At 36.9% G+C, this 27,391-nt stretch overlaps 1 protein-coding gene across 9 annotated transcripts in view; it reads left to right on the top strand.

Annotated features, from left to right (window-relative positions):
• Positions 1–27,391, top strand: part of DPH5 (diphthamide biosynthesis 5) — a 70,975-nt gene that overhangs the window by 6,784 nt on the left and 36,800 nt on the right. For 6 of the 9 annotated variants that reach the window (XR_001430473.3, XR_008295088.1, XR_008295087.1 and 3 more), the window contains exons 1-3: positions 12,014–12,169; positions 12,463–12,614; positions 20,700–20,824. Coding sequence is in view for 1 of the 9 variants with exons in the window: in XM_015073850.3 (XP_014929336.1) it covers positions 12,480–12,614; positions 20,700–20,824 (260 nt within the window). In the remaining 8 variants the exon portion in view is untranslated. Of the gene's footprint in view, positions 1–12,012; positions 12,234–12,462; positions 12,615–20,699; positions 20,825–27,391 lie in introns of those variants that run through there. The other 3 variants (XR_008295091.1, XR_008295089.1, XR_008295090.1) reach the window with 3 other exon arrangements.

The raw sequence follows: 27,391 nt of genomic DNA, 5'->3' as shown, positions 1-27,391 counted from the left end.
CTTAACTGATTGAGCCACCCAGGCACCACTGTTCTGACTTTTTTAAATATGGGTACATTCTAATATGCTAAAGGGAAAAATCCAGCAGGGAGGGAGAAATGGAAATTGTGGAGAAGAGCATAATAGATAAAGCAAGGTCTCTGGGAATGTGGGGGAAGAGAGCCAAAGAAATTCAGAGAAGGGGTAGAAGGATACATATTTATCAAACAAGATGAGGAATACTGTATTCCGAGTGGGGGGTGGGGGGGAGAAACAACCGTAGGGAAAGGATTACAAAGAGAAAACTGAAGTTACCACTCAAAGAAAAATTATTTACAGGGACAAGGGATTGCAACTCATTAGCAGGAAAGCCCACTCATCTTTGAAAATGATACAAAACAAGTAACAATTTATGCACGTTATCTATAGATGAGTACCATGCAGAATATCAAGCCCAAAGAATAAGAAGTATTTCCATGCCATGTTTCCTTTTCCTGAGGAAGCCAGGAATTAGCTATTGAAACAGATACCTAAGTGGAGATCCCAGTTTTTGGGGATTAGCTATTGAAACAGATACCTAAGTGGAGATCCCAGAAAGCATGGCCACACCATGGAGGAATATTTACAACATTTTAAACTAGTAATCACTATGCATTTTTCTATGAAAATGGTTTAAAACAGCTCACAAAAACTGACTGGATACATCCTATAACTAAAATTTTACAACAGAATGTTGGCAGTTTGCATAAAGAAAAAAAAAAGCCGCTCTGAAATGATGATGTTAAGTACCTGGCTAGAATCTTCATAAGGTGAGTGACTTATTCCTGCACACCGATCCCACTGGGCACCTGATTTAAATTTATGCCTCTGCAAATTACAAATCACTTCATGTGAAAGATCTTTAAGACTGCTTAAAAATTAGGAAATCAAATCCAGAATACCAAGTGTCTATTTACTTCATTCACTTAATATTATAACTATGTCCCAGTTACAAAAATGAAGAGAACACTGCTTCTGTCTGCCAAGAGTACAAACTCTACTGATGGACCTGAAACAATGAATTACTGTAAGAGGATATGTACTATTAGGTGCAGGAATGAGAACACAAAAAAAGGCCCTGTTTTAGGTGTAAGAGTGTAAGAAAGACTTCTTGGAACAAAGTCTACATGAACTGACTCCTAACAATGAAGAGGAGTCTACTTGGAAGATGGCTCGGGGCGGGGGGGTGGGATTCTCCACTGAGTGGGAATAGCAGCGAAATGGTGACAGAAAGAAAACTTGACTTCTGGAGAAGTCAAGTTTGGCATGGCTGCAATAAAGGATATAAAACAGAAGAATGGAGCAAGGATTGGAAAAATAGGCAAAATCTAAATTAGAAAGGTCTGTACATTATTCTAAGGAATTTGGACTTTTATATGTGCATATGACAGAAGGACTGAGGAATTTTAAAGAGATTGCAATGAAATTTCTTTTTAGAGAGCACACTCTTACAGTGTAAAAAATGGATTGGGGCAATATTTTAGATAAGGGAGATGGGTTAGAAAGCTACTCCAAGGTGCAGGTGAGAAATGACAAAAGCTAGAATTAAGGTTTGAACAGTGGTCATGGAGCATACTGGAAAGATCTAAGAGTTATTTAGGAGACAAAACTAACAATATATGAAGAGCAATTAATCAGGGGGTAAGAGAGAGCATTCTTAGTGTTAGTCTACTGCTAAGAAGCTGGCATTCTGGGTAACCTGAAAACTCCAGATAACGTGTCTGTAAGGCTGAAGTCCACCTGCAATGCCGTCCCATCTGCAACAAGCTGGGATCCCTGGACAACATCCCATCAACACAGTTCCCTCAAACTGTGACCAAATAAACTTTGGTTATCTGGTAAGCAGTCAAACATCCAGAAAGAGCTTTTATGTGTTACCTAGATACTATAAAAAAGAACAGTATTAGACTAAGCTATTAGAGCAGTAACCAGTATAATTAATCTCCCCTGCCCCATTCCCCTGCTGTACTACTTGTACCTGTAGGATAGCATGTATCACTGTATATTATTAACTTGTCCCTATGGAGCACAGCTATTTATGCTGTTTCCCCCACTTGAATATAATCTCTAGAGGGTACAGATAGTAACTTACACTTCTCTTTAACCCCGAGAGTACAGAACACCTAGCCGTATGCATGACAGGCACATAAATATTGTTTTGTATTGAAGTAGGCACAATTATGGCCAATTGGATATTACAGGGCTTCAAATTAGTTGTGGGAGGAATTACGCTAAATCTTTGCATGTGATGAACCTCAGGAGTGTGCAGGAATCTGTCAAAAATGTGATCCTCTGGAAGTAAGTACAGCTAGCTCTCAGGAGGCTTTATGGGGGAGGGGTGTAAAAGTATTGCCCAAAGATCTGCAGAAATGAGTAATAATCTCAGTTCTCTCAATATGCCTATTCTTTCCTATGTCCAGCTGGTTACAAGAGAGGAGTAGAATCCCACAACTCATTCTAGTTCTGTTGAAATCTTACCATAAAAGTGGGGTTGTTGTTTGTAGTAATCCAATGTGACAATAGCTCTAGAAAGGCCAGATGAGAAATTTCTAGGACCCATTTCTTTGTGGTTTTAAACATTTAACTGAATGTAGAGTGCTGTTAACTAAATGAAAAAAAAATTCATTTTTATTTTTCTGACATTTGACAAAACTTTTAAATGTAAGAAATTGTTTCCAGTTTGGATTGATGTCAGGTTTTAATCAGTATCTGCTCTCCTCTCCCCCATTTAATTTTGGTCATGGTCATTCACATTGAGTTATACAATCAACATATCTCACTCAAGTTACTTGCTTAAATACAGTGTATTTAAGACTGATTATCACCTCAGGCATAATTCACTACAGTAGTTTACCAAGTGACTTCCCCGTTGCTGGCCTCTTTCCTTTGGATTTCATTAAGTGTGTTGTCTCTTGAATACTCTTGGTAAGCAGCACTTTCACCAAGATGTTCTACAAATATTCAGTTAGCATCTATCATGGGCAAAGCACTGATACAGGTGTTACAGAGGACATAAAGACAAATAAAACACTGCCCTTTTTCCCTAAAATCTACAGTGTAACTAAAGAAATAACATAAGATATTGAAGAAAATCAAAAGAGGAAGGAAAGAAATTGCAGCTTAGGTGAGGTGAGAAGATACCATAGATGAGGGGCTTCTAAATCACAACTTAAAGGGTAAGATTCCTATGGGAGTCTTCCAGGTGGACACAACAACATTGAACAATGGGTGGCCACTAAAGTTGAGACAAACCAAACAGAGACAAGATACAAAGCGCAGGGTATCAAATACTTAAAGAAGACTATAAACACTGGGGCATGAACCTCAGCACATGTTGTCCAGTGAAGACCACTCTTTAAAGTGTTATTTCAGCATATAATGATATGGCACGTATCATTAGTTTAAAACAAACAAAAAGTCAAGTAACATAAGATCCAGGGTGTCTATCCAAGCAGAAGCACAGCAGGTGAAAAAGGTTAATAGGCAACAGGTCACTGGGCCACCATGACCAGTTGAGCGGGTTGTATGTAGTCTATGTGACTGGCACTTCCTAAAGCTGTGCAGGGCACAACCCATTCAAAAGTACTCAGTGAACCTGACAGTTTCAGACAGCTAAATACCTAGCTTTTGGGGAGTCTTGCTTTGCAAAAGGGAACTCATTCATGGTGAGGTGGAGCCAAGGGCAAGAAATCAAGTCTCTATTAAGTATATCAGTTGTATGGTTCAATCTCTTGAAATAATAAGGCAGAGATGCATATAGAGATGAACTAGGTACAAAACGAGGAATTCTATTACTGAGAAACATGGGGGGGGAGGAGACAGAAACACAGGTGAGCAGAAACAAATAATGTTGAGTGATGCCAGTCTCAAAATTAATATGATTCGGAGTATAATTTGTATGGCCCCAAAGTATTACAAAGCCATGCCCTACACACCCCCAACCTACTGATGAAGTTTACCTGGCCACAGGATAGTATTATTAGAAACTAAAAAATGTCATCACATCTTTATTCAAGAGGAAAATGTTCAAAACTCAGTTTTTTAAAGGTCTCAGTGCCACTTTCTTCTCCCTTTCATTACAAATAACATTTCATGTTATAATTTTTAAAAGCTTTAAGCATTAGCCTGGAAATCCATGTCTTCTGAATACCAAATATTCTAATCGCAAATTCACTTTTTTTTTTTTTTATGGGAGGGAGGATGGTCCTGAAGTGCAATCTGACCAGAGCACATAGAAGTTGTGTAAACAACCAGCCAGAGAAAATCTTTAGTAGGCCTTTTGACACATACTTTACTCATATTATCTTATTTAATCCTCACAAGAACCCTAAAGACAGTAATTATTTACACTCGCAGATAACACTTACTGAATGACTACTAAGTACAAGACACTGTTCAAAGCATTTTGTATGGACTATTACCTCATTTAAGCCACATGACAATCCTATGAGAGAAGTACTTTAATTATCTGCATTTGTACAGTTCTGTAGTCTGACTCCAAAGCCCAAGCTCTTACCCACAGCTTTCTACTGCTTTTGCAATTGACTTACATGGAATAAACAATATTTTTGATATTACTGTTAGAATTCCATCAACTATTATTTAATGAATACCTTAAAAGGAGCAGTAACGAGAAGAAAAGATAGGATTAAAATTGATTCTATGTGAGCCTGGATCCCAATAAGCCATTATTTTCAGAAAATTTAATGAGCTCTTATAATAAGTTGTTAAAAAATGCTAAAAAGAAACAATGCTATTCAAAGAATCAGAAAATATTAATACAAAACAAACCAAAAAAAAAAAATAAAATCAAGTAAAATGCAGGTAAATGAAGATTAGATAAATCATATCCTATGCCTGCCTAGGATTTAGAAAATGCAAACCAAATCCACCCGAAGAAAATTAAGCTTGTGGAAATTCTGCAATTTGATATTGGCAGGGGTTTAATTTTGGTTGAAAATGTTTCTAGATTTATCATGGAAAAAAAAAATCACTCTAAGTACGATAAGTGACCACGCTGCTAAATTTGAGTAACTCAAGGTCTACATAGTTTATTAGTGTACATATTTAATCACAACTAATATGGTTTAAAAAATTTACATTCTGGTTAAGTTAATTTCCAGGCTTCAGGGATTATTATACTGCTCATTTTCATATTAAAATCTTTTAAAGGAGGTAAGGTAGGGAAGGAGGAGGAAGAGGAAGAGACTTACTATTGAAGTTTAGATCAGGAAGTAAAACAAAGGCCACAAAGTGCAAAGAGCCCAGGTATGTGTAAGTAAGCTTTTTTTTCCCTTTGTTTCTAACCCATTTTTATACCTGGTGATTTCTTCCTCCAAAGTCTATTGCTAAAAAGGTAGAATCAGGGATACACACTTTCAGTCTTCTTATGTTTAAACAACTACACAAATTAAGAATTCATCCAACTATATACTTATGATTTTGAGGACTTTGCTATATGTAAGGTATATCCTGTCTCCGTGGCATTCTTTTGCTCAACTTTCTTTGTGAGATTCATTCATGTTGTTTTGTGTAACAGTAGCTCATTCATTCTTTTTACTGTATAGTATTGTATGAATGTACCACAACTATCCTTTTAATTGCTGTTGGGCATCTAGAAAATTTTTAGTTCCCAAATGAATGCCTTTTCTGCTCACTATATTTCATGTACTAAAATATTACTTGTGTATTAGCCATCTTATACTTTAGGTATTAGCAAATTACCAGGCAACACTTACTTGGTGCTAACCAAGTCTACAGTGCTGAACTCTGTGCCACAATGATACAAAGATAGTTTTTTTCAGAAAGAGCACCTCAGAGTATAACAATGTTCGCTTAAGATGACCTTTTGTGAATCAATAAAGTATAGTATCTAAAGGATTGGTCTATAATTAATGAACTCATATAATTATTTCATAGAATTATTGTGAAGTGGGAAAAAGAACAAGAACCAATCTAAGTGGGATGGAGAACACTAATTCTCATAATCTGATAGACTCTGCAGATAAGAATAAAATTAATTTCAAACTCTATTACCTGTCAATGTTTATTGAGTCTTTACCAATTGCCAGGTACTATGCTAAGCCCTTCATATGTATTCTTTCATTTATCCTCACAATAGTCCTATGAGAGGTGGTACCATTATCTCTATTTCACAGATGAAGCAACTTGAGATTTAGAAAGGCAATAACAGAACTACTGAGTGGAAACTCCTGGATTTAAGCCAAAGTCTCAATGACATTAAAATATTTTATTTATTTATTTTGTAATGTTTATTTATTTTTGAGAGAGAGACAGACAGAATGTGAGCAGGAGAGGGGCAGAGAGAGAAGAAGAGAGAGAGAATCCCAAGCAGACTCCATGCTCAGCATGGAACCCAACTTGGGACTTGATCTCACGACACTGAGATCATGACCTGAGCAGAAATCAAGAGTTGCACGCTCAACCAACTGAGCCATCCAGGCACCCCTCAACATATATCTACTGAGCACATGCCAAACACTGTTCACATTAGTAAACCAAACGGAAAAAAAAAATTTCCTGCCTTTGTAGTGTTTATATTCTAGGAAGACACTGACAATAAAAATGGACACAACAAATAAGTAAATTACACAGTTACATTAGAAGGGGAACAGTGCTATAGGGGAAAAGAGCAGATGAAGTAATTGGAAGTGTACAGTTTTGCAGCTTTTGTAGCAGGAGGTGACTCAGAGATGTAGGACAGTGGTCTAGTGACTGGGAGCATGTGACTAATATAGAGCCTGGTAGGCCCCTTTTCAAAAATTTTGGCTTTTGAGTGAAGGGGAAACCACCCTCCTTCTCCTGACAAATCTTGGCTAATTGTGATATGACTCCCTAAATAAATCTTAAAAGGGCACTGTGTAGTTGTTTAAACATAGGAAGAACAAAACTATGTATCTCTGGTTCTACCTTCTTAGCAGTAGACTATGGAGAAAGAAATCATCAAATATAAAAATGGGTTAGAAACAAAGGAGAAAAGCTTACTTATACACACACGCACATGCGCACGTGAGCGCGCGTGCACCCACACACACACACACACTCAAGAGTAAATATCCTAGGGAGCTACTTTACACAAAAACACAGGTCTCCAGGCAACTTTCTTAAAATCAGTCCACATGGTTACTCTCAACCTATTAAGCCTGCATTAATAACAACAATAAAAAATCCTGTATTTTTCACAGAAAATAGTTCTAGATTTTTTATTTTAGTATTACACATTTTACATGATCAGATGATGTAAAACATATAGATGAGTAAATAAAATCACTGAATAAAGTGATTTTTTCCTAAGCCAATGCACATTAGAATAACTTCAAATCTTGTCTTAATCTTAGTAAATAGAACTTCCCTAACACCATGCTATCTTAATTATCACTTATTTGTGAATTGATAGAAAATAATGGCTATCAATCAATTTGAGGTGTCTAAGCTCTACAAATATTAATCAAGATATCCTCTAACAATGAGGCAATCTCTGGGAACATGGAGGTTAAAAGGCCAGCTTCAGAGTAAAATAATATTCTCTATTCACAATAAGGTCACATGGAGTTTACCCAGTAGCCCTGATGTCTTCTTTTCAATAGGCAAACAATTAACTGAAATAGGAAAATTGAAGGATGACTTCTTTTAGATGTAAGTTAATTATGATTTGTTCATAATGTAATGCAGTGTCCCAACTGTTATCACTTTAAATATAACTACTATATGATGTGTTTATGACAATGGAATGGAAAAGCCATCAGTATTAACTTCTTATGACTATCTATATCTTTCACATTTTATGACTACTGCCTGAAGGTCACAGATTAGATATAAGGAAGAATTTCTGACAGTGTGGGTATAAAAATGAGTTACTGACAAAGGTTATGAAAACAGCTTAAAGATCTTTCAGGAAAAGCATAAATGTTCACCCTGAGGGATGATTTGGTACTCTCCTACCTGCAAGCGGAATATAAAGAAGAAAACTCTCTAGGCCTTGTTATTCTTTTTTTTTTAATTACTTTTTAATGTTTATTTTTGAGACAGAGTACAAGTGGGAAAGGGGCAGAGAGAGAGGGAGACACAGAATCTGAAAGCAGGCTCCAGGCTCTGCGCTGTCAGCACAGAGCCTGATGCGGGGCTCAAACTCAGACTGAGAGATCATGACCTGAGCTGAAGTCTGATGCTTAACCAACTGAGCTACCCATGTGCCCCTATCCTTGTTATTCTTTAAACTAAAACTAAAAAGGCTTTCATTTCGTCCTTTTCTTTTTTTTTTTAAGCCCTAGAATCACAGTTCTTTATAACCATCCCCCCCCCAGATGTGAGATTCAAACTTGCAATGGCATTATAAATATGTATTCTGACTAACTGCTTTCATTATCATCAAAATAAGCTGTTTTGTTAATCTGTTTACCTAGATGAGGGGGTTATCTTTCATGCAAAATGCAATCAATATGTGTACTTACGTCTGCAACTCCCTTGGAAATGCATCAAAAAATAAGATGGGTTGATGGATGGATGAATGGATAAACATGTGATAAAACAAATACAGCACAATGTTAACAACTATAGAACAAACCTAAGAGGTGACTATATGGATGTTTATTATAAAACTGTTTCAACTTTTCTAAGTGTTTGAAATTTTTAATAATAAATTATTGAGGGAAATGCAATCATATTTGAAACTGTTTTAAATGGTAAGAGAGAAATGTCCAAATCACACAGAATAATTCTGCAAAAAAAGAACAGCAAGAGTTTGCTGGTTATATTTGTTGAGTTGGGGAGATTTGCATAACACCTTTACTTTATCTCCAGAAAAGTTCCTAAATTTACACTCTTATTGAGAAATGAAGGCAGGTAAAAAGGTTTAAGAATTCTATAGGGAAAGCAGTTCCTTTGACTGAATTCTGAAGAGTAAAAATTGAAATTGCTTCCATATCTGAAAAGAATATTTCCTTACCTACCCAGAATAACTTCATTTTCAATACAGATTTCCTGAAAGGAGATAGACAACACCTTCCTTTTGATTAATTATTCCTTTTGACGTTGCCTTTTCACTGTAAATCTACCTGGAATTACCCAAAGCAAATCTGACAACAAAAACATGATCAGTACATTGGAAAGCTTACCTACTCAACAGGGTGCATATGAAGTATACGTGAACTGTGTCATAAGCCTTTTAACGTAAATAACTTTCTGAAGTGGCATAAGTGAGGCATTGTTTTTGTTTGACATTCCATCAACGACTTTTTGGGAGTCATCTAAAATATACCACACCCTGCATTTATTTCATAAAGATAGGAAACTACACCATAATTCAAAGAAATTGCTCAGCTACTAGTGTATACATAAATGATCTATTTAATAATTATTTACTGAATACCTACTATGTGACAGACACTGCACTAAGTGTATCTTGGGTAACTGTGTAATATAAGATACAATTCTGTAATTGTGTAATATAAGATACAGGCCCTAACTTTATGAAATTGATGGTTTGGTTAAGGAAGATACACAAATGGGCAATTATAAAACACTTAAGTTGATTGATAAGTATATGCATACAGTATTATTGTAATTACAAGGAGATACTCAACCCTACCTCAGGGATCTCTGGGAAGGACTCCTAAACTTAGTCTTAAAGAGTGAGCAGTGGCCTAGATAGGAGAGAATGGGAGAGAATATTCAATGTAGAGGTGGCAGCCTGACTAAAGTCACAGAGGCACAAAGGGAGAATGTTGTCGGCACAGAAGAGCAGTGCCAGAGTAAAAGCTCGTGGTATGGAGTGGAGAGACATGAGGCTAGAGAGAGGTAGGCAGAGGTCACTCCAGGGATGATCCTGTGGGATATTTTGAAGAGCCTGGACTTTTTCTTGGCCTCAAAAGGATTTTTAGAAGGGAATGACATTTTCAGATTGTATCCTAGCTAGATCTCTCTGGCCCCTAGAAGTATGAATGTGCAGGAGACATGGTGACCAGCTGCAGGAGTGACATGAAGATCTAAAGAAAGACTGCGACAGTAGGTAAGGTTTCTACCAAGAGAGGCAGATATGTTAGACTGAATGGGGGGTAACTTCCACGTGTCTGGCTTGCATAAGTCTGTAGTTGATAATGCCTTCCATCCAAAGTAGATAATACAGAAGGAAAAGCCAAGTTGGAAGAAGATGGATTCAGCTTTGAATGTGATGTCTCTGGGTTATCTAGATGATTTCCAGCAGAAAGTTAAATATAGGAGGCTGAAGGGGAGGTCTAAATAGGAGATTAAAATCTGAGTCAGCAAAATACTAGAGATACCCAAAATTATTGAGAGTGAATATTCAGGGTTTTATTTTGTTTTTGCTTTTAATTGTAGCCATTCTTTTATTACTATTTTTATTTTTGAGAGAGAGAGAGACAGAGGGTCACAGAGTGAGGGGGCCAGAAGATCTCAAGTGGGCTCTGTGCTGACAGCAGCAAACTGGATGCGGATGCGGGGCTTGAACTCACAAACTGTGAGATCATGACCTGAGACAAAGTCGGATACTTGACTGATAAGTCAGATGCTTGACTGACTGAGCCACCCAGGTCCTCCAATTTCAGCCATTCTAATAGGAATATACTAGATTCTCACCGTGGTTTTAATTTTTATTTTCCTAATGTCTAATGATGTGGCTTATTTGATGTTAGTGTATCCTCTTTGGGGATCTGTTTACCTTATTCTCTGGGAGATTTTTTCAAATTCTTTGCCTATTTAAAAAATTAAGTTGTTTTCTTATTTTTACCTTTTGAGAGTTATTTATGCATTCCTGATACAAATCCTTTACCGGATACATGTTTTGCGAATGTTTTCTTCCAGTGTGTGGCTTCAACAATGTCTTTTGAAGAACAGGTTTTATCTCTCTCAACTTCAATTTCTCAATTTTTCTTTTCTACATCATGCTTCTGGTGTTCCACCTGAGGAGTCTTTGCCTAAATAAGATCACAAATATTTTCTCCTATCCTCTCTCTAGGAACTTTTATTGTTTTGTTTTCCATAGAGTTTATATGTATATCTATGATCCATTTGAATTAATTTTTGTTTATGGTATGAAGAATGGATGGATGTAATGAAACTGGATAGAATCAGTCATGAAGAGTGTATTGAATGTGAAGTGCAAAGGGTGGATGGAGCCTAGGAAAAAACATAAAATTAAGGGTTAAGTAACAGGTATTGGGCAAAAAAAGACACAAGGCATTGTCTGAGAAGCAGCAGGAAAATTCTGAATAATCAACACTGCCTAAGATAAACAATGGAAACTGTCTTCTTAACTTGGATGAGGTCACTAGTGACCTTACCAACAGCATTTACAGTCAAAACAAACCATTTCGATATCGGAACTACATCTAACTAACTACTTTATAGGAATTCCCCCTGTGGAAGCATTAAGTTTGAAATTCCTGAGCACTCTTAAAGGTCACTTGGAAAGGCACGGGGCGGGGGGACGAGAGGGCGGCTCTGGGCTTCCCGACACTGAGGATGGCTGAGGCATATCCCAGTCACGCCCCTCGGGGCACTCCGGAATGAGGTCTTGGGGTTGGGGACAAACCCCAGGAATCACCGCCCCGCTAGGAAATCAGAGTCACACTGATGGCCGGGTTTGGCTACACTGACACCTCATCAGGGAGGTAGCTGGTTAAACGGCAGCGGAATGCAAAGGCGAGGATGGAAATCTCTTGCACTAGGGCGATCCTGAGCAAATTAGGGAAGTCCGTCCCACACGTCACCCGTTCTCGTGACCGGAGACGAAAAGGCGTAACGCGCCGCGCTGCGCTACCCAACCTCGGGTCCAGCTCCTCCCAGGCAAAGAGCTCCTGCACTTACCCTGTCCTAGGTTGGGGAGGTGTAAAGCCACTGGCTAAGGGGATCGCGGGTGCTCCTCGTCCTTTCCCAGAGGCCATGCTGGGGACTCTAGCCAGACTGCCCGACCGACTGACCTTTCGCTTCCCCACCCTAGCAGCGGGCGGGTCACTTCTGGCGCAGCCGGCAGATCTCCCCCACCCCACCCGCAGAGGCCGACTTACCCGCCCCTCCAGCTAGTCGTAAAGTGCAGTAAAGGCGCTGACGTTTTGCGGCACCGTCGGTGAGGCCGGCGGCGTGGATTTTCTCTGTGCGCGAATCATCGCTTTCGGTAGCTATATTTTCGGAAAGGCTGCTTTTAGGCTTTTGGGGACCCAACTACAATTCTCTCTAGGGTAATTGTGTGCTCCTAGGTTGGTGTAACGAGAAAATGCGGGGTAGGGTTGTTCACAAACATTCATTCCAGTCCTTATGTAAGAGGCGTGGAGTGAGGTTCTCAGACCTCGCTCGTGATTGCCGCCTCTTCTCCGGCTGTTTTGGTTTTCAGTTTCCATGTTCATCACTAGATTTTAGATATCCTCGGTGTAGCTGACACATGTTTTTCTTGTTCGCTTCGTCCTGCAGTCTCCCTGGACTTTGAAATGCTTTACCTGATCGGCCTGGGCCTGGGCGATGCCAAGGACATCACAGTCAAGGGCCTGGAAATTGTTAGACGCTGCAGTCGGGTGTATCTGGAAGCCTATACCTCAATCCTGACTGTAGGGAAGGAAGTCTTGGTAGGTGCTTAAGGATCTCCAGTCCTGGGAAGAAAGCTAACAGCTGATTTTCATTACACTAAGCTGAACGCAATTTTCAGGTCTGCTTGTTGAAACCTTTTAAAACCCATCCCCTGCTCATTAAGGATCTGAGGAGTACAAGAATGGAAATAATACAACAACCAAGTGACTTGGAAAATGAAAGGGTGCTTTTGTCTTACTTTACAAGTCTAATTTTGTGGTTTTCTCCAGTAAATAGGAAAGGAAAGTTACTTTACACTCCTGGGGATAGTTCTCAAAATCCCTTATTTCATGAGATAGTCCATTTTTTTCTGAGTTGAGTGCTAATGAGGTACTGACATAGCCTTAATGAGTTGGTTATATATGCAGAAACCACGCTGAAAGCTTCTCCCTTTGAAGTATTTCCATAGGGAATGGTAATCGCCTTTCTGTCTGTATCCTATCCAGAGACGGCTTACCTTTAAAAAGACTCCCCGTAAGGCTTATACACATACTCTTGTGTATACTGAATAAGCCTGGGACTTAATAAACTTAGGATTTGTTAATTTATCATGCATTTAGCTGGCTCTTGTTAAGGGCTCAGTACATTTTGGAGGAGGGGTTAAGTAGTTCATGTCCATTGTCAAACTCCAAATGGAATGTAAATTAAAATGAACAGAGTGTTGGACGTGTTATAGGAGGAGGGAGAGGATTTTAGAATTGTCTGGTCTCTCAAGGCTTCTAAACAAAAAAAATGACCTAGAGAATTTCAGGTCTAATGCCCTCTCAGATTCACAGCCCAGGGAATTCTAGTCTCAGAGTTGTAAGGAATTAAGGACTGCTACTTGAATTGGTATTGATATGAAAGTTGCATCTAACGACCAGCTTTGATTTGTTGACTCTGATTTGTTAGGATGGAAGCAAAGTGTCTAAGCTCAAAATAATAAGTATTCCTCTCTTACCAGTAATTAAGGAAAACTAGAATGGACTTAAATTCTTCTAAGAGAGTAGAGACAAATAAAACACATCAGCATTTTTTAGGGTAAGATGTCAGGATTTAGCATAGAGGAAAGTTTGGACCTGACTTTAAATCTTCTCTGTTACATGTTACCATGTAACCTTGGACAAGTCCTTTAACTTTAGTTTTTTAATTTGTGAAATGGGGATAAGAATGCCCACCTCATAGGTTCTTAATGTAGTGCCTGTCACAAAAGTCTCCAGAAATGGTAGTTGTTGATAGGCACATTTCTGGATTTATCTAAACCTCAATTATCTCATTTGTGAAAATAGAGATAATAACCAATTGGAGATTTTATTAAGGTAGGGTTTTATTAAGATGATATATTTGAGGTGGCTCAGTTGGTGAAACGTCCAACTCTTGATTTTCCACTCAAGTTATGATCTCACGGTTTGTCAGAGCCCCATTTCGGGGCTCTGTCTCACAGACTGTGCACTGTAAGCACAGAGCCTGCTTGGGATTCTCTCTCTCTTTCTCTCTGCTTGAGTTCTTTCTCAAAATAAATAAACATTAAAAAGATAACTTAAAAAAAGATGATATATTTGAAAGTGCTTTGTAAATTTTAAGTGCTAACTAAATGGTAATGTTGGTTGCTGTAATTTTTTCAAGTATTCTTTTCCCAAAAATGTAGAATTTGGGCTGGGCCCAACCTCACCTACAGGTAAATTATGTTTTCTTTGTTAAGGTGCTGGAATATCCATTTCTCTACAATAATAAGTGCTAATATTAATAGAATACTTACTAGGTACTGTTCTAAGTGCTTTATATGTGGAACAGGATTATTATTCTATAATTACTGTTCACAGTTTACAGGCACAAAGAAACTTGCCCAAGGTCATACAGATAATGAGTGATAGAGCCAGAATATGAGCCGAGGCAGTCCTGAGTTGAGAACCACCACTCTTCACCTTTGTAACATACAGTGTCTCTGTATACTCAGGGGTAGATCATAGCTTCACAGAATAATAATTTCAGAGAAAGGTAGCATTCAAGCAAAATGGTCAATTTTGAATCTTCTTATCACAAAATTCCATCAGTCTGTTCTTCATGACTTTCTCCAGGTCTTTAGTTCATGTTTTTCCCTGAGCAACTTTCTGTGTGACATCAGCCACCTTTAGTGACTCTTTTCTAGAATAAGTTAAGGTATAAATAAATAAATAAATTCATGCCTTATATTGCCGAGTAAAATGTCAGAGCCACTTTTTCTTCAGTGACTTCCTTTTTATTTTTTCATTTCTACCTTTTCTTTCTTTAAACAAATTGATTTTTAAAAATTGTTGACACGTGCTCACACCTGTATGTACAATCTGGACTCAATAACTGGATAATTATTACACAGTGCAAAAAAAAGATTGGAAAAACCTATTTTCTGCAGTGAACATGTGCTTTCTTTTATCAATAATCACACAAAATTATGAAAGCCATATATAGATGTTACTAAACAAATCTGGAATTTATCTGTTCTTACATTGAAAGCTATTGTTTTCAAATTGTCAAATAGGTAGTATTGTTTATATATTCTGTAGTATTCAAAAGTTCATTAAACTAGAGACAGTGAATCCAGGGAAGAGTTTTAGTTTTGTTATATACCACTTTGAATTTCTTTAGGCACTTTCTGTGAATAAATTATGATCTTCTATGCCGATTTGGTGTGATACACTTGTAGTGCCTTATACAAAGAAGTAAAAGGTATGGCCTTTGTTCTCAAGTGGTTCATGATTTATCTGTGTTATACCCAGGAAAACATAAATAATAAAGGAAGATTTAAATAACAATTCATGACAACAGTGAAAGAAGCTATAAAATTATATTGCTGGGAAGAACTTAGATGATCTTACTTAAGCCAGTGCTCTTGTTTTCATGAATTAGGAGAAGCTGCCTTACATAATAAATAATTACTAGTTATTAATTCTAATTGAAATCCATATAAGAAAGAAGATCACTTCATGGGGCACCTGGGTGGCTCAGTTTGGTTAAGCATTCAATTTCAGCTCAGGTCGATCTTACAGTGCATGAGTTTGAGCCCCATATCAGGCTCTGCTGTCAGAGCAGAGCCTGCTTCAGATCCTATGTCTTCCTCTCTCTCTCTGTCCCTCCCCTGCTTGCGCTCTCTCAAAAATAAACATTAAAAAAAGAAAAAAAAGATCACTTCAGTCCATGGTGGTCAAGGGAGACTACAGAATAGATGGAATTTAAGCTGTGTCTTAAAATAATGCATCCCAATCTTTTTGTTTTATTTCTTTTGTTTTCATAGTCTAGATTGAAAATGGCAATATTTGCACGGCTCCGCAGGGTAAATAGAGAAAGCAGCTATGGCCAAAAGGAGCTAACTTTGGGGCTGTAGCCACCCTGTAAAAGCAGAGGAGATCACTAAGCTCTGCCTGTCTATGGCTTATTTATGATACATGTGATGTTTTGTAATCAACCAAGGTTCTGTGACTTTGGACAATCAGTTAACTTTTCTGTGGTCTTTTTCTTATGTCTAAAACGGGGATAAAAATAGGGGCTATCTCATAGATTATAACGAAGATTCAATGAATTCATAGGCATAAGTTCTTAGAACTATGCCTGACCCCAGAGTGATCCTAATGTAAATATACTATAAATGTTGTTATTATAGATAAGACTTGGCAAAGGGAAGAGAAAGACACAGTTGTTATAGATAAGATTTGGTAAAGGGAAGAGAAAGAGCATAGTGTTCTTTACTGAAGAAAAAATAATTATGAGCAAAAGCATGGAAAAAACAAGCATAATAATTTGCTATACTTGTTCTTGGGCATCACTCAAATAACTTTCATTTTCTTCCAGTATGTGTGTTCCCTCCCTTTTCTTCCTAATCTACTTCATCTGGGTACCAACTCACTCTAGTTCCTGTCTTCCTATCTGATAGCTGTGGAATGATATTGGAGGGATAGAGGAGAAGACAGTAAAGGCCTTCCCACTGAGAAAGATGAGGCAACCAGCTATGACCTTCATTAACTTCCCATTAACTTCCCATTTGTCCTTGCCCTAAATCTGAATCTGTCTTCCCTCCAGTCTTAGAAAATGACTTGTTAGGCGCGTGTGAGTGTCTCAGTCAGTAGTGTCCAGCTCTTCATTTTGGCTTTGGTCATGATCTCACAGTTTGTGGGATTGAGCCCTGCATTGGGCTCTGCGCTGTCAGCACAGAGCCTGCTTCAGATTCTGTGTCTCCCTCTCTCTGCCCCTCTGCTTGTATTCTCTCTCTCTCTCTCTCTCTCAAAATAAATAAATAAATAAATAAATAAATAAATAAATAAATAGAAAATGGCTTGTTAGATTGAAGTTCTCTTCCTGTTCAAGACTAAGTAGATGTGTTTTTCTCAAACCTCTTCCTCTGAAACTTTATTCCCATCAATTATTCTGTCTTCTTTATGTTCAGTCTGTCTTAATATGCTTCTCTCCTGAACCTGAAACCATATTCAGGTATTGTCTCTTTTGAAAACTCTCTCCTTTAATTTTTTTTTTTTTTATGTTTATTCATTTTTGAGACAGAGACAGAGCGAGTCGGGGAGGGGCAGAGAGAGGGAGACACAGAATCTGAAGCAGGCTTCAGGCTCTGAGCTGTCAGCACAGAGCCTGATGCAGGACCTGAGTCGAAGTCAGATGCTCAACCGACTGAGCCACCCAGGCACCCCAAAATTCTCCACTTTTAAACATCTTTTCTCCATAGTTACTATTCTCTTATTTATCCAAAGTTTTTTGAAAAAGCAGCATACTTTTATTGTCCCTACTTCACTCATGTCTCATACTCCTGTGAGCTGATTTCCATTCCTCTGAAATATTTGTTTGTTGAGCCATTATTTAATAGCTGAGAATGCCTGAGGATGCTTTTCAATTCTTACCTGTTTTACTGCTTTTGACATACTTGCTCAATCCTTGAAGCTGGCTTTTAAGACATGACTTTTTCTTGGTTTTATTTGTACTTTTCCATTTTTCTCAGTCCCTTTTGTAAACCCTATTTCTCTGTCCTTTCTTTAAATGTTAATGTGTGTGTGTGTTTAAGATTTTGTTTTCTTAAGATTTTGTTTGTTTATACATTCTACTTCTGGCCTCTACTTTTCTATTTTTTTTTTTTTTTTGACTAGGTAATACATTGTATGGTATAAAATTCAAAAGATATTAGGGGTGCCTAGGTGACTCAGTTGATTAAGGGTCCCAACCCTTGGTTTTGGCCCAGGTCATGATCTCACGGTTTGTATGATCGAGCCCCATGTAGGGCTCTGTGCTGATAGCATAGAGTCTGCTTAGGATTCTCTCTCTCTTTGCCTACTTAGGATTCTCCTCTCTCTTTGCCCCTCCCCTAGTCTCTCTTTCTCTCTCAAAATAAATACACATTTAAAAAAGAATTTAAAAGATACTAAATGGTATATACATTGCAATATTTCTAGCCCAGTTCCCTTTCATAGAGGCAGTTATTACTAATTTTTCATGTATCCTTCCAGGAATACCCAAAAGTAATTTTAATTTTGACTTTTTACCTTGCCCTCCTTATACAAAACCTGCCAACTTAAAGCAAGAAGCTTTAAACATTGCTTTCAACTTAAAGCAATGAGTTTTTTGAGTTTTACCTTCATTTTCATGGAGGAGATTAGGGCTGATGCTATACAAAAACTGGCTAATGAGTCATTTGATAATGTATAATATAAATTTAAAATTATTTGTTAAATAATACTGCTTTTCCCTCCTGCCCCTTCCCTGACTCTTCTTAGATTCCATGCTTCTATAGCACTTAATGATGTGGTTAGATAATTCCCCACTAGACATTATAAGCCACAGGACAGGGGCCATGTATGTCTCATTCAGCACTATTTGCCGACAACAAGCATAGAGGTTGGCTTGGAGGTTGTGTATAGGAAATATTCTTTGGGGCACCTGGGTGGCTCAGTCAGTTGAACGTCTGACTTCGGCTCAGGTCATGTACTCACAGATTGTGAGTTTGAGCCCCGTGTCGGGCTCTGTGCTGACAGCTCGGAGCCTGGAGCCTGCTTCAGGTCCTGTGACTCCCTCCTTCTCTGCCCCTCCCCTGCTCATGCTCTGTCTCTCCCTCAAAAATAAATAAACATTAAAAAATTTTTAAAACAAGAAATACTCTTTGAGTAAATGAATAAACAAGTAGGTAAATTAAGAATAATGTAATACCAGTTTCTTACTACTTTTATTATCTCTTCCCTTTTTTACATTTTTTTTCAAAAGGATCAGCTATTTGGTTATAATGGAGTGTTTGGGGTGTATGTGCACAGTTATGCATATGTGGATACTTTTTTTTAATACTGTGTTTCAATTAGATAATGAAATGTTTCTTAAGTAATAAATATGGAGTGATACATGATAGAAGTCTTGAGAAGAGTGGGGTTTTCTGTTGTTGAATCATAAAGTATTAAATAGGATTTAAAATTACTGCTAGCATTAAGCTAGTCACATGATTTTTTAAAATTTTTTAAAGAAATGTTACAAGTTCAGTGAGTGATAGGCATTGAGGAGGGCACCTGTGGGTTGAGCACAGGGTGTTGTATGGAAACCAATTTGACAATATATTTCATATTAAAAGATGTTAGAAGTTCAGGAAAAAAAAAATTTCTTCAGTTTTCAGTAATCATGTGTATGTCTTAGATATATGTGAATATAAATGTTCTACCACTGGTAAGTTTTCTGGGCTCATGAAATTAAAGGAAGTTATATGCAAATGAATTATTAAGAAAAAATATAAAAGTGAAAATAAAGAGAACACTTTTTATCTGTAAAAACGTCATTGTCATTGGGAACTTCTGGAACATCTCTGCAAAGATATGCAGAGAAAGGGAAGGGATCTTTTTTCAAGAACAGATTCTAGTTAAGTATTAAGAAATAGTTATCAGAGTTGGAACTATAGCCTTTATCTTCAAATGCTTAATCATTTGTTCATTTACTCTTTTGCTTGACAGATATTGAGTACCAGATAACGCTTCTATTATAGCAGTCCTTGTAACATTTGACTTCTAATGTAATCTTTATAGCTCAAACTTCTCAGTATGTAAGAAATAGTATTTGTCTATGAATCCACTTTTACTATATTTGAATTACATATTATTCCACAGGAAATCAGTTAATAAGATTCATGACTTTGCATAATAGTTTGTAACCACTGCCATATGACCACTGGCACATCAGTTCACTCTCTGTACTTACATGCTGCCACCCATTAAGGTCAGCCTCCTGGGTTTATTCTTTAGAGTTGAACTTCAGGGAATTGGTTCACAAAGCAGTTTGTGTTGAGACTTCCTATATACTTAGAATTCTTTTCTCTCCCCTGCATCTCTGCCTTTTTAGCAGGAAGTAGGAAATACAATTGTTATTTATTTTTTTATTTTCTTATTATTTATTTTAGAGAAAAAATGAGTGGGGAAGAGGTGCAGAGGGAGAGAGAGAGAATCTTAAGCAGGCTTCATGGCTCAGCATGGAGCTTGACGTGGGGCCCATCCCATGATTCTAGAATCATGACCCGAGCCAAAACCAAGAGTCTAACACTCAACCCAGGCACCCCAGAAATACAGTTTTCAATCAATCTTTCCTGCAATTATATAGGAATGTTTGCTGGTTCTGTAAATAACTGAATCTTAATTTTCTATTATTTCTCATTGAAGTTACCTTTTATTTTAGCCAGAGTCCTATAGGTTTTCCTATGGAAAATTTAATTAAACCCAAATTACCATGTATGTTTATAGTTATTATTTAATATATTCATTTTTATTAGTATGTTTATGAAGTAAGGCTCGTACAAACATGTTCTCTGTTCATTCTACAGTATTCTGCCTGGTCTGTTAGACTCAGATTTAGATAAATTTAAAATGCAGAAAGTCTCAGATGTTAGGAGGTCTACCTCCTCTTGGGATATTAAGATAGCCCCAAAGACAGAGTTTAATTGCAACATGTTATAGAGTGCTAGCTCACTGATGAGTCCTATTCAGTGATCTATGTATGGATGTCTGGATGGTTGCCAAAATTTGCACCAGCCCCAGACAGAGATTAGTGTGTGTGTGTGTGTGTGTGTCACCTGCTGTCTCATATTGATATTGGACTTAAATCTGTAGGAAGAGTTCTACGGAAGAAAATTGATTCTTGCTGATAGAGAAGAAGTGGAACAAGAAGCAGATAATATTTTAAAGGATGCCGATATCTGTGATGTTGCATTCCTTGTGGTTGGTGATCCATTTGGGTAAGTCAAAGCAGATATTTTATTTGCTTGTTTTTAACTCGGTAAGAATTATTCCATTTAAAACTTTTACTTGCCAGGTCCTAATAAAGGACTGTGTTTACGTAGGTTCTAAAATCTCATAAAGTTTCATTATCTTTGAGATTAGTGAAGAAAATCTGCTTGATAAGGATGTCATCATATGTAACTCTTACATTGGTTATTAAGGGTCTGTTCTAAAGTTTGTATCATTGCTTTTGCTATTCTTTTAGAAGATAACTTAGGACATCAAATGACCTAACTAGTATATCATTATTAATAAGTTTATTACATTATCAAGAGTTATACCTACCATTTATTTTTCAGGTAAATTGCAAGCATCTTCTGATTCCTTTATCCTAGGCTTTTTTTTTCTTTTTTAATCACTTCATATTTATCAACATTGTCACTTTACTTGCCTTGAATTTAAAAATCTGTCAAGCCTCAGATTTCAATTTCTTATATCCCTTGGGAGCTCTGTTCTTTCCCCATTACTAAAAAGATGGGTTTCTACTTGTCTAGTCAAGCATCATCAATCTCTAATGTCAAGCAAAACAGAGGAGTTCTTTGTCTCCAGCTGGTGACCCAAGATTTATGTCACAGATTTAAGGAACATAAGGACAATTAAAGCACTATGAACTCACCACCAAGGATGTTTTTCAAAAAGAATGGAGTTACATGTGCATGTGTCTGTCAAAAAAAAAAAGTAATTTACATCAGTATGGTATGCCAGAGATTATGTTTCCTTATTATGCTTGGTTGCAAATGACATTGTATAATCACACATTTAAAAATAACAGTTTGTTTTAGCCTATGACATTGTTTTCTGTAAGTCTTCCTCCAAATTAGCAGTACCTATTTTTCTTTTATTTATTTCTTTTAGCCAGAAAATAGTAAAATAAAATAAAGGTGATGAAAAATTCTATGTATAAAATGTCTTGAAACTCTTGTAGGATTTTCTCATTATTGCACTGGATTCCTGCCAAAATTGCATATTTTTTTATAGTGACACCTTCTGAACTCACCAAACTTTCTTACTTGATGGTATAACAATTCTTACAGTCACCTAAAAGAGTAATCTCAGAGTTACTTTTGACTTCCATGGCATCTAGTCACTGACAGAGCCCAATAAACCAGTGCTGCTCAATGTGAGGTTTATAGACTGGTCCCAGCCCACAAATTTACTAGTCCATGATGAGGACTACAGAAATTGAGAGTAAGCATTTAGAAATTCTATAGCAGTTTTTAGAAGTAATTTTATCTCTGCTGAATCTCATAATTTGGAGCTTATATTTTGTATTTTATATTTTATTTTCCTAATCATTAATTTTGATTGCATTTTACAAAACTATTGTTCCATGACCATTTAGAACTTAAAGTATTGACCTTTTACTAGTTAGTATGAGAAGCACTGCTTTTGACCTTTCTTTTTTTTAACCAAAATTTTTTATATCTTTTTTATTCCCTAGTTTAATATAGTAGCCTTTTGTCTGGTCCAGGTACAGATTCTTATTTCATTACCTATGTTGTAGCCAAATTTATATTTGTGAAGCCACAATTTGAAAATCTTACTTGAGCTCAAGTGGGAATTAGTAGCTCTGTTGGCCAGACATGAAAGGTACTGTCCAGCCTGCCCTTCTAACTGTATCTGGTTCTCTTGTACTGGTTTGCCCACACTCATGCCAACCAGTTTGTTCTTCCACCATCATCTTGATTTCTCATTCTATACATCTGTTCAAACTCTTCCCTGCATCTGTAATACCTTTTGGTATATTTCTGATTGTCAGAGTCCAGCCATCTTTTGAAGCCTAACTCAGACATCATATTCTCAGTGATGCAGTCTTTTATTACCCAGATGAGAAGTTCTGTTTCTAACTGCTGAAGTATTATTCATATGAGTTTTCATACATTGCCTCACAATGCATTTTTTTAAATAAATATATACCTCTACCTTTTATATTTGTAGGCTGTCCTTCACAATTTTATCTCCCTAGTTTCCCTCACAATATAGTAGATATCAATGAAATATTAATGGAAAGAGTTGTTTAATATTTTGCCTGGGGTCACAAAGGAAGATGAGGCACATCTTAGACTGACATTTCTCCATTCAATAAATATCTTTGGAACACGTATATCATGACAGGCACTCCTACATGCTGGATATATGTTAGATGATAAAACACAGGCTTCACAGTTTAGTAAGGGAGGCTGACATCAATGAAAGAAAAAATAACAAATTAAAATTTTGATAGGCCTGTCAGGGAAAAAAAGGACTCACAGGAATAGGCTAATTTGTGCAGGGTATATGGAAAATCCTTTTTGTTGAGGTAATATTTAAACAGATGTCTGAAAGATGAAAGGAATAGCAGAAGGAAAGAACATTGTAAGCAGATAGAACAGCAAGAATGTATTCAAAGACCTAGAAGGCCAAAATGACTGGAGTAGCAGGGAGAGGGAATGAGAGGGAGTTAAAGAAGTGAGTGAGACCCAGATCTTGTAAGGCCTTGGTGGGGGTAGGGTTTTGTTTGAAGTACTCTGGCACATCTTTGGTGGTTTTTAAGCAGGAAAGAATCACAGTCTGATTGACATTCTTAAATGATCATTCTAAATGCTTGCATGAAGGGATTTAGGGAGACAAGGTGGCTCTGTTGGAAGACAGAAAAAGGCAAACTGGGAAGAATTTAGAAGGAGGAATGCCAGTATTATGTATGTAGGTGAGGAAAAGGAAAGAAGCAAGTTTTCCAGAATTCTGGCTTTAGTGACTGAGTAGTTGATAGTGCCAGTTCTTGAAATGATGAAAACTTGTAGGGGAAAACAAGAATTGGTTCTGGAAATGTTTTAAATTTGAGATGTCATGTAAGCAATTTGATATCTGCTACTTGAGCTCAAGGGGTTTTCTTGGATATGTGGCTTTTGAATTCATGAGTATATATGGGGTGGGAGAGAGGGAGAGATACGGTGTTTAAAGCTAGAGAAATGGATGAAATCACTTTATTTTTTAATTTTTTTAATGTTTATTTATTTTTGACAGAGAGAGACAGAGAGCATGAGTGGGGGAGGGGCAGAGAGAGAGGGAGACACAGAATCCAAAGCAGGCTCCAGGCTCTGAGCTGTCAGCACAGAGCCTAACACGGAGCTCGAACTCACGGACTGTGAGATCATGACCTGAGCCAAAGTCAGACGCTCAACCGACTGAGCCACCCAGGTGCCCCTGAAATCACTTTAGAAAAGAACAAGGGGAAAAGAAGACCTAGGATCAAGCCTTAGGAAACTTGTATTTCGTGGTCTGTCAAGAGCCAGAGGAGGAAGAAAACCAAGAGTGTGTTGTCACAGAAGCCAAGAAAAGAGATACTTTAGAGAGGAAAGAGTGGTGAACTCTGATACACTGCTGAAAGATTAGGTCGAGGATGAGGATAAAAAAGTGTAAATTAAAAGGCAAAGAGTTTGGAGTTTTTCTGTGGTGGTTTTATGGAGGAGTTGGTGCTTGAGCTGGGTCTGTGTAGAATTCAGGAGGTGGAAATTGTGGAGGAGGTCTGTGGAACTCGGGGTAGAAGGGAGAATTCCACATACATGAAAAATTGAGGCCTAAAATGCCTTGATGCTATTACTACCCTGCTCAAAAACCTTGAGTAGACACTGAAGTTGACTTCATGGCCTAAGTCTTTTAATAGTCTATGTACTTTCTTCTTTGGTTACTCTTTGTTTTTATTGTGCTAGAGTCAGATTGTACAGTTTTGCCATTTCGTAAGTGTTTTTGCAGTATTTATCTACCATGTTTTTGCTGCTCGTACTTTTTCCTTAAAATAGACTTTTCTTGCCAGTTTGTTTCTTTTATTACCAATTTATTGACATTTAATTGGCATAACAGCACTGTGTAAGTCTAAGGTAAACAGTGAAATGACTTGACTCATATTTTGAATGGATTACCTCAGTAAGTTTAGTTAACATCTATCATACAAAAAAGAGAAAGAAAAAAGTTTTTTCCTTGTGATGAGAGACCTTAAGATCTACTCTCTTAACAACTTTCAGATACACTGTACAGCAGTGTCAACTGTAGTCATCCCCAGTTTCTGTTCAGTAAAATAGTAGATTCTTTAAGACCCAGCTCAGATGCCACCTCCTCCATGAGTCCTCCATTATTTGATTCAGGAATGAGGGCGGCCTTTTTTTTTTTTTTTTTTTTTTTTAAACTCCTGGGCAATTAATTTGCTCTATGTCATTGACCAATAATCATGCATAATCTTACATTCAGATTTGTGTAATAATTACTGTACCTTGGTTATTTTTAATTTACCGACTGGATTACTATTGAGATATGGTACTTGCAGACAGAATGGTGGGGAATGTGTACATTTTCATTGGGCCTTGAAGAATTAGGATTTGTGTGCATTAAATGCATAAACCTGGAAGAAAATACGGAATGCAGCAAAGCACCAAAATTCTTCCTTATGTACAACCACAAAAATTTTTTATTTTTAAATCCCTTTCCCCTTATCTGAATATAAACTTTGAAAAGTACTTAATCTCAAATTCTTCATTCTAATATTTTTTAAATTGTGATAAGGTTTATATAACATAATATTAACCATTTTAAGCATTTTTAAGTGTGCAGTTCAATGACATTAAGTACATTCACACTGTTGTGCAGCCATCACCATCATCCACTTTTAAATTTTGAAAGAAGGTAATTGAAAGTCAGTTAAGTCAGTTGATATAGTTCTCATCTTTTCCCTTTTATCCAGGTTACTGATAGGAATGTGGAAGTTAATCACATAAAGAATATAAATGACTCTAAAAAAAATTGTATGTCAATAGATCTGACCCAGTCATGTGAGCAATGACAGTCTTAAGCTTTCTATCCCCATAAAGAATTTAGTTGACCAAGGTCACGATTAAACAAATTTTAATGGTGATTCCATTTTGTTATTCCATTCTTTATTTTAGTATGCTCTGTAGCCGTGTATATTTTATAAGCAGTGAACACATAATTTTTTTTATCCTTATGTTGTGTGCCTTTTCCTTCATGGCATACACATACATAAAAACATATCTTTATTCACATGTCTTCTGTTTGCTTTAATGTAGGTCATTTGATTTTTTTCCATTCCATGCAATGGATGTGCTTGGCATCTAGTAGCTATTCAATAGATGTCAACGTTATTATCATTAGTCCATTTATTTCTCCAATATAAGTAAAGCTGCCGTGTATGGATTAATGTATATGACCCTTTTCCCCTCCTTCCATTCTCTCATCCCTACATTTTGGATTTTTTTTCTCCAAAAAGTTTATAATACCAAAGAAAAAAAAACAAAAGTTTTGAACATGGATATTTTCAAGCATGTATTGTCAAATTACTTTTCAAAGGACTGTTCCAATTTATAATGCTTCCAGTACTTTATGAGAACATCACTTTCAGCATATCATTACAAATGTTAATGAACTTTCAGATCACAAGCCATAGCACTGTCAAATGTGGCAGTACTGTATCTGCAAACTAACGTTATTATAAAATAAACATACCAAGTCTTACACATTTAAATTGGTCATCTTTATGTTCTTTATTTTATTGATTCCATTGATCAGAACATTCTTGAATCTCTTTTGAAATTGCTTTCAGAGCAATTCCAAGTAATAAGAATATTATTAAGACAAATTTATTACTATTTCTGGGCACGTGGCTCTATCCAAAATCATATATACATACATATACACACGTGATTTTGGATAGAGCCATGTGCCCAGAAGTAGTAATAAATTTGTTTTTACACACACACACACACACACACACACACGCACACACACACTTTTCCAGTCACCAAAATGAAGCATTTTCATGATTCGTGATCTAGAAGGAATGCCCAATATGATGGTTTAAACCTGTGTTTCAAGCCAGTTTTTTCTTTTGCATGAAGCAGTATAATTTGGGTAATCATGATGATAAAATACCAATTTTTTCATAGCAGAAATCTGAGGGACTCATTTAATCACATTCATGGCAGTTTCACAAAATCAGATCACTTTGTCGGGTCATTAAATCTTCATAGTATACCAACCACATCTGGTCATTTTAAATGAAGTTGTGGTAAAGAGAGGTATAATTTTAAACCAGGTTTTCTTTCTGCTCATCTGTTCAAATAACTCACCAAATAACTAATTCAGTATTGTTTAATCTTAGTGTTAAGTAGTGAAATTCTGTTGAAGATGATATTAAAAACATTCTTTATAACTGTCATTTATGTTATTTTTTAAAAGCTTGCTCTAAATCAAATTAATGATTGTTTTTCATACTAGTTTTTATTTTATGTGTGATTAAAAACAGGCTTCCCTGGTGGGCATTTGTTAATCTGTTTCTGACTGCCTCATGGGGTGAAAGCCCTTGATCTTCCTACTTGGTATGCATTGACCAGTTGACAGGTTCTGCTGGTTTGTATGTAGTTTCTCAAACATGCTAATGTTGCTTTCCCCAGCAGGACCTGGAGTTTTCATCCAGGGGAAAAAGGCTTTTAATAATGCAGTTCTAAATTGATGTGGGGTTACATTTCATAGTATCC

Source organism: Acinonyx jubatus, chromosome C1 (genome assembly GCF_027475565.1).
Source record: "Acinonyx jubatus isolate Ajub_Pintada_27869175 chromosome C1, VMU_Ajub_asm_v1.0, whole genome shotgun sequence".
NCBI classification, from domain to species: domain Eukaryota; kingdom Metazoa; phylum Chordata; class Mammalia; order Carnivora; family Felidae; genus Acinonyx; species Acinonyx jubatus.
The sequence above is the reverse complement of the archived record's forward strand: the minus strand, read 5'-3'. Positions and strand labels throughout refer to the sequence as shown.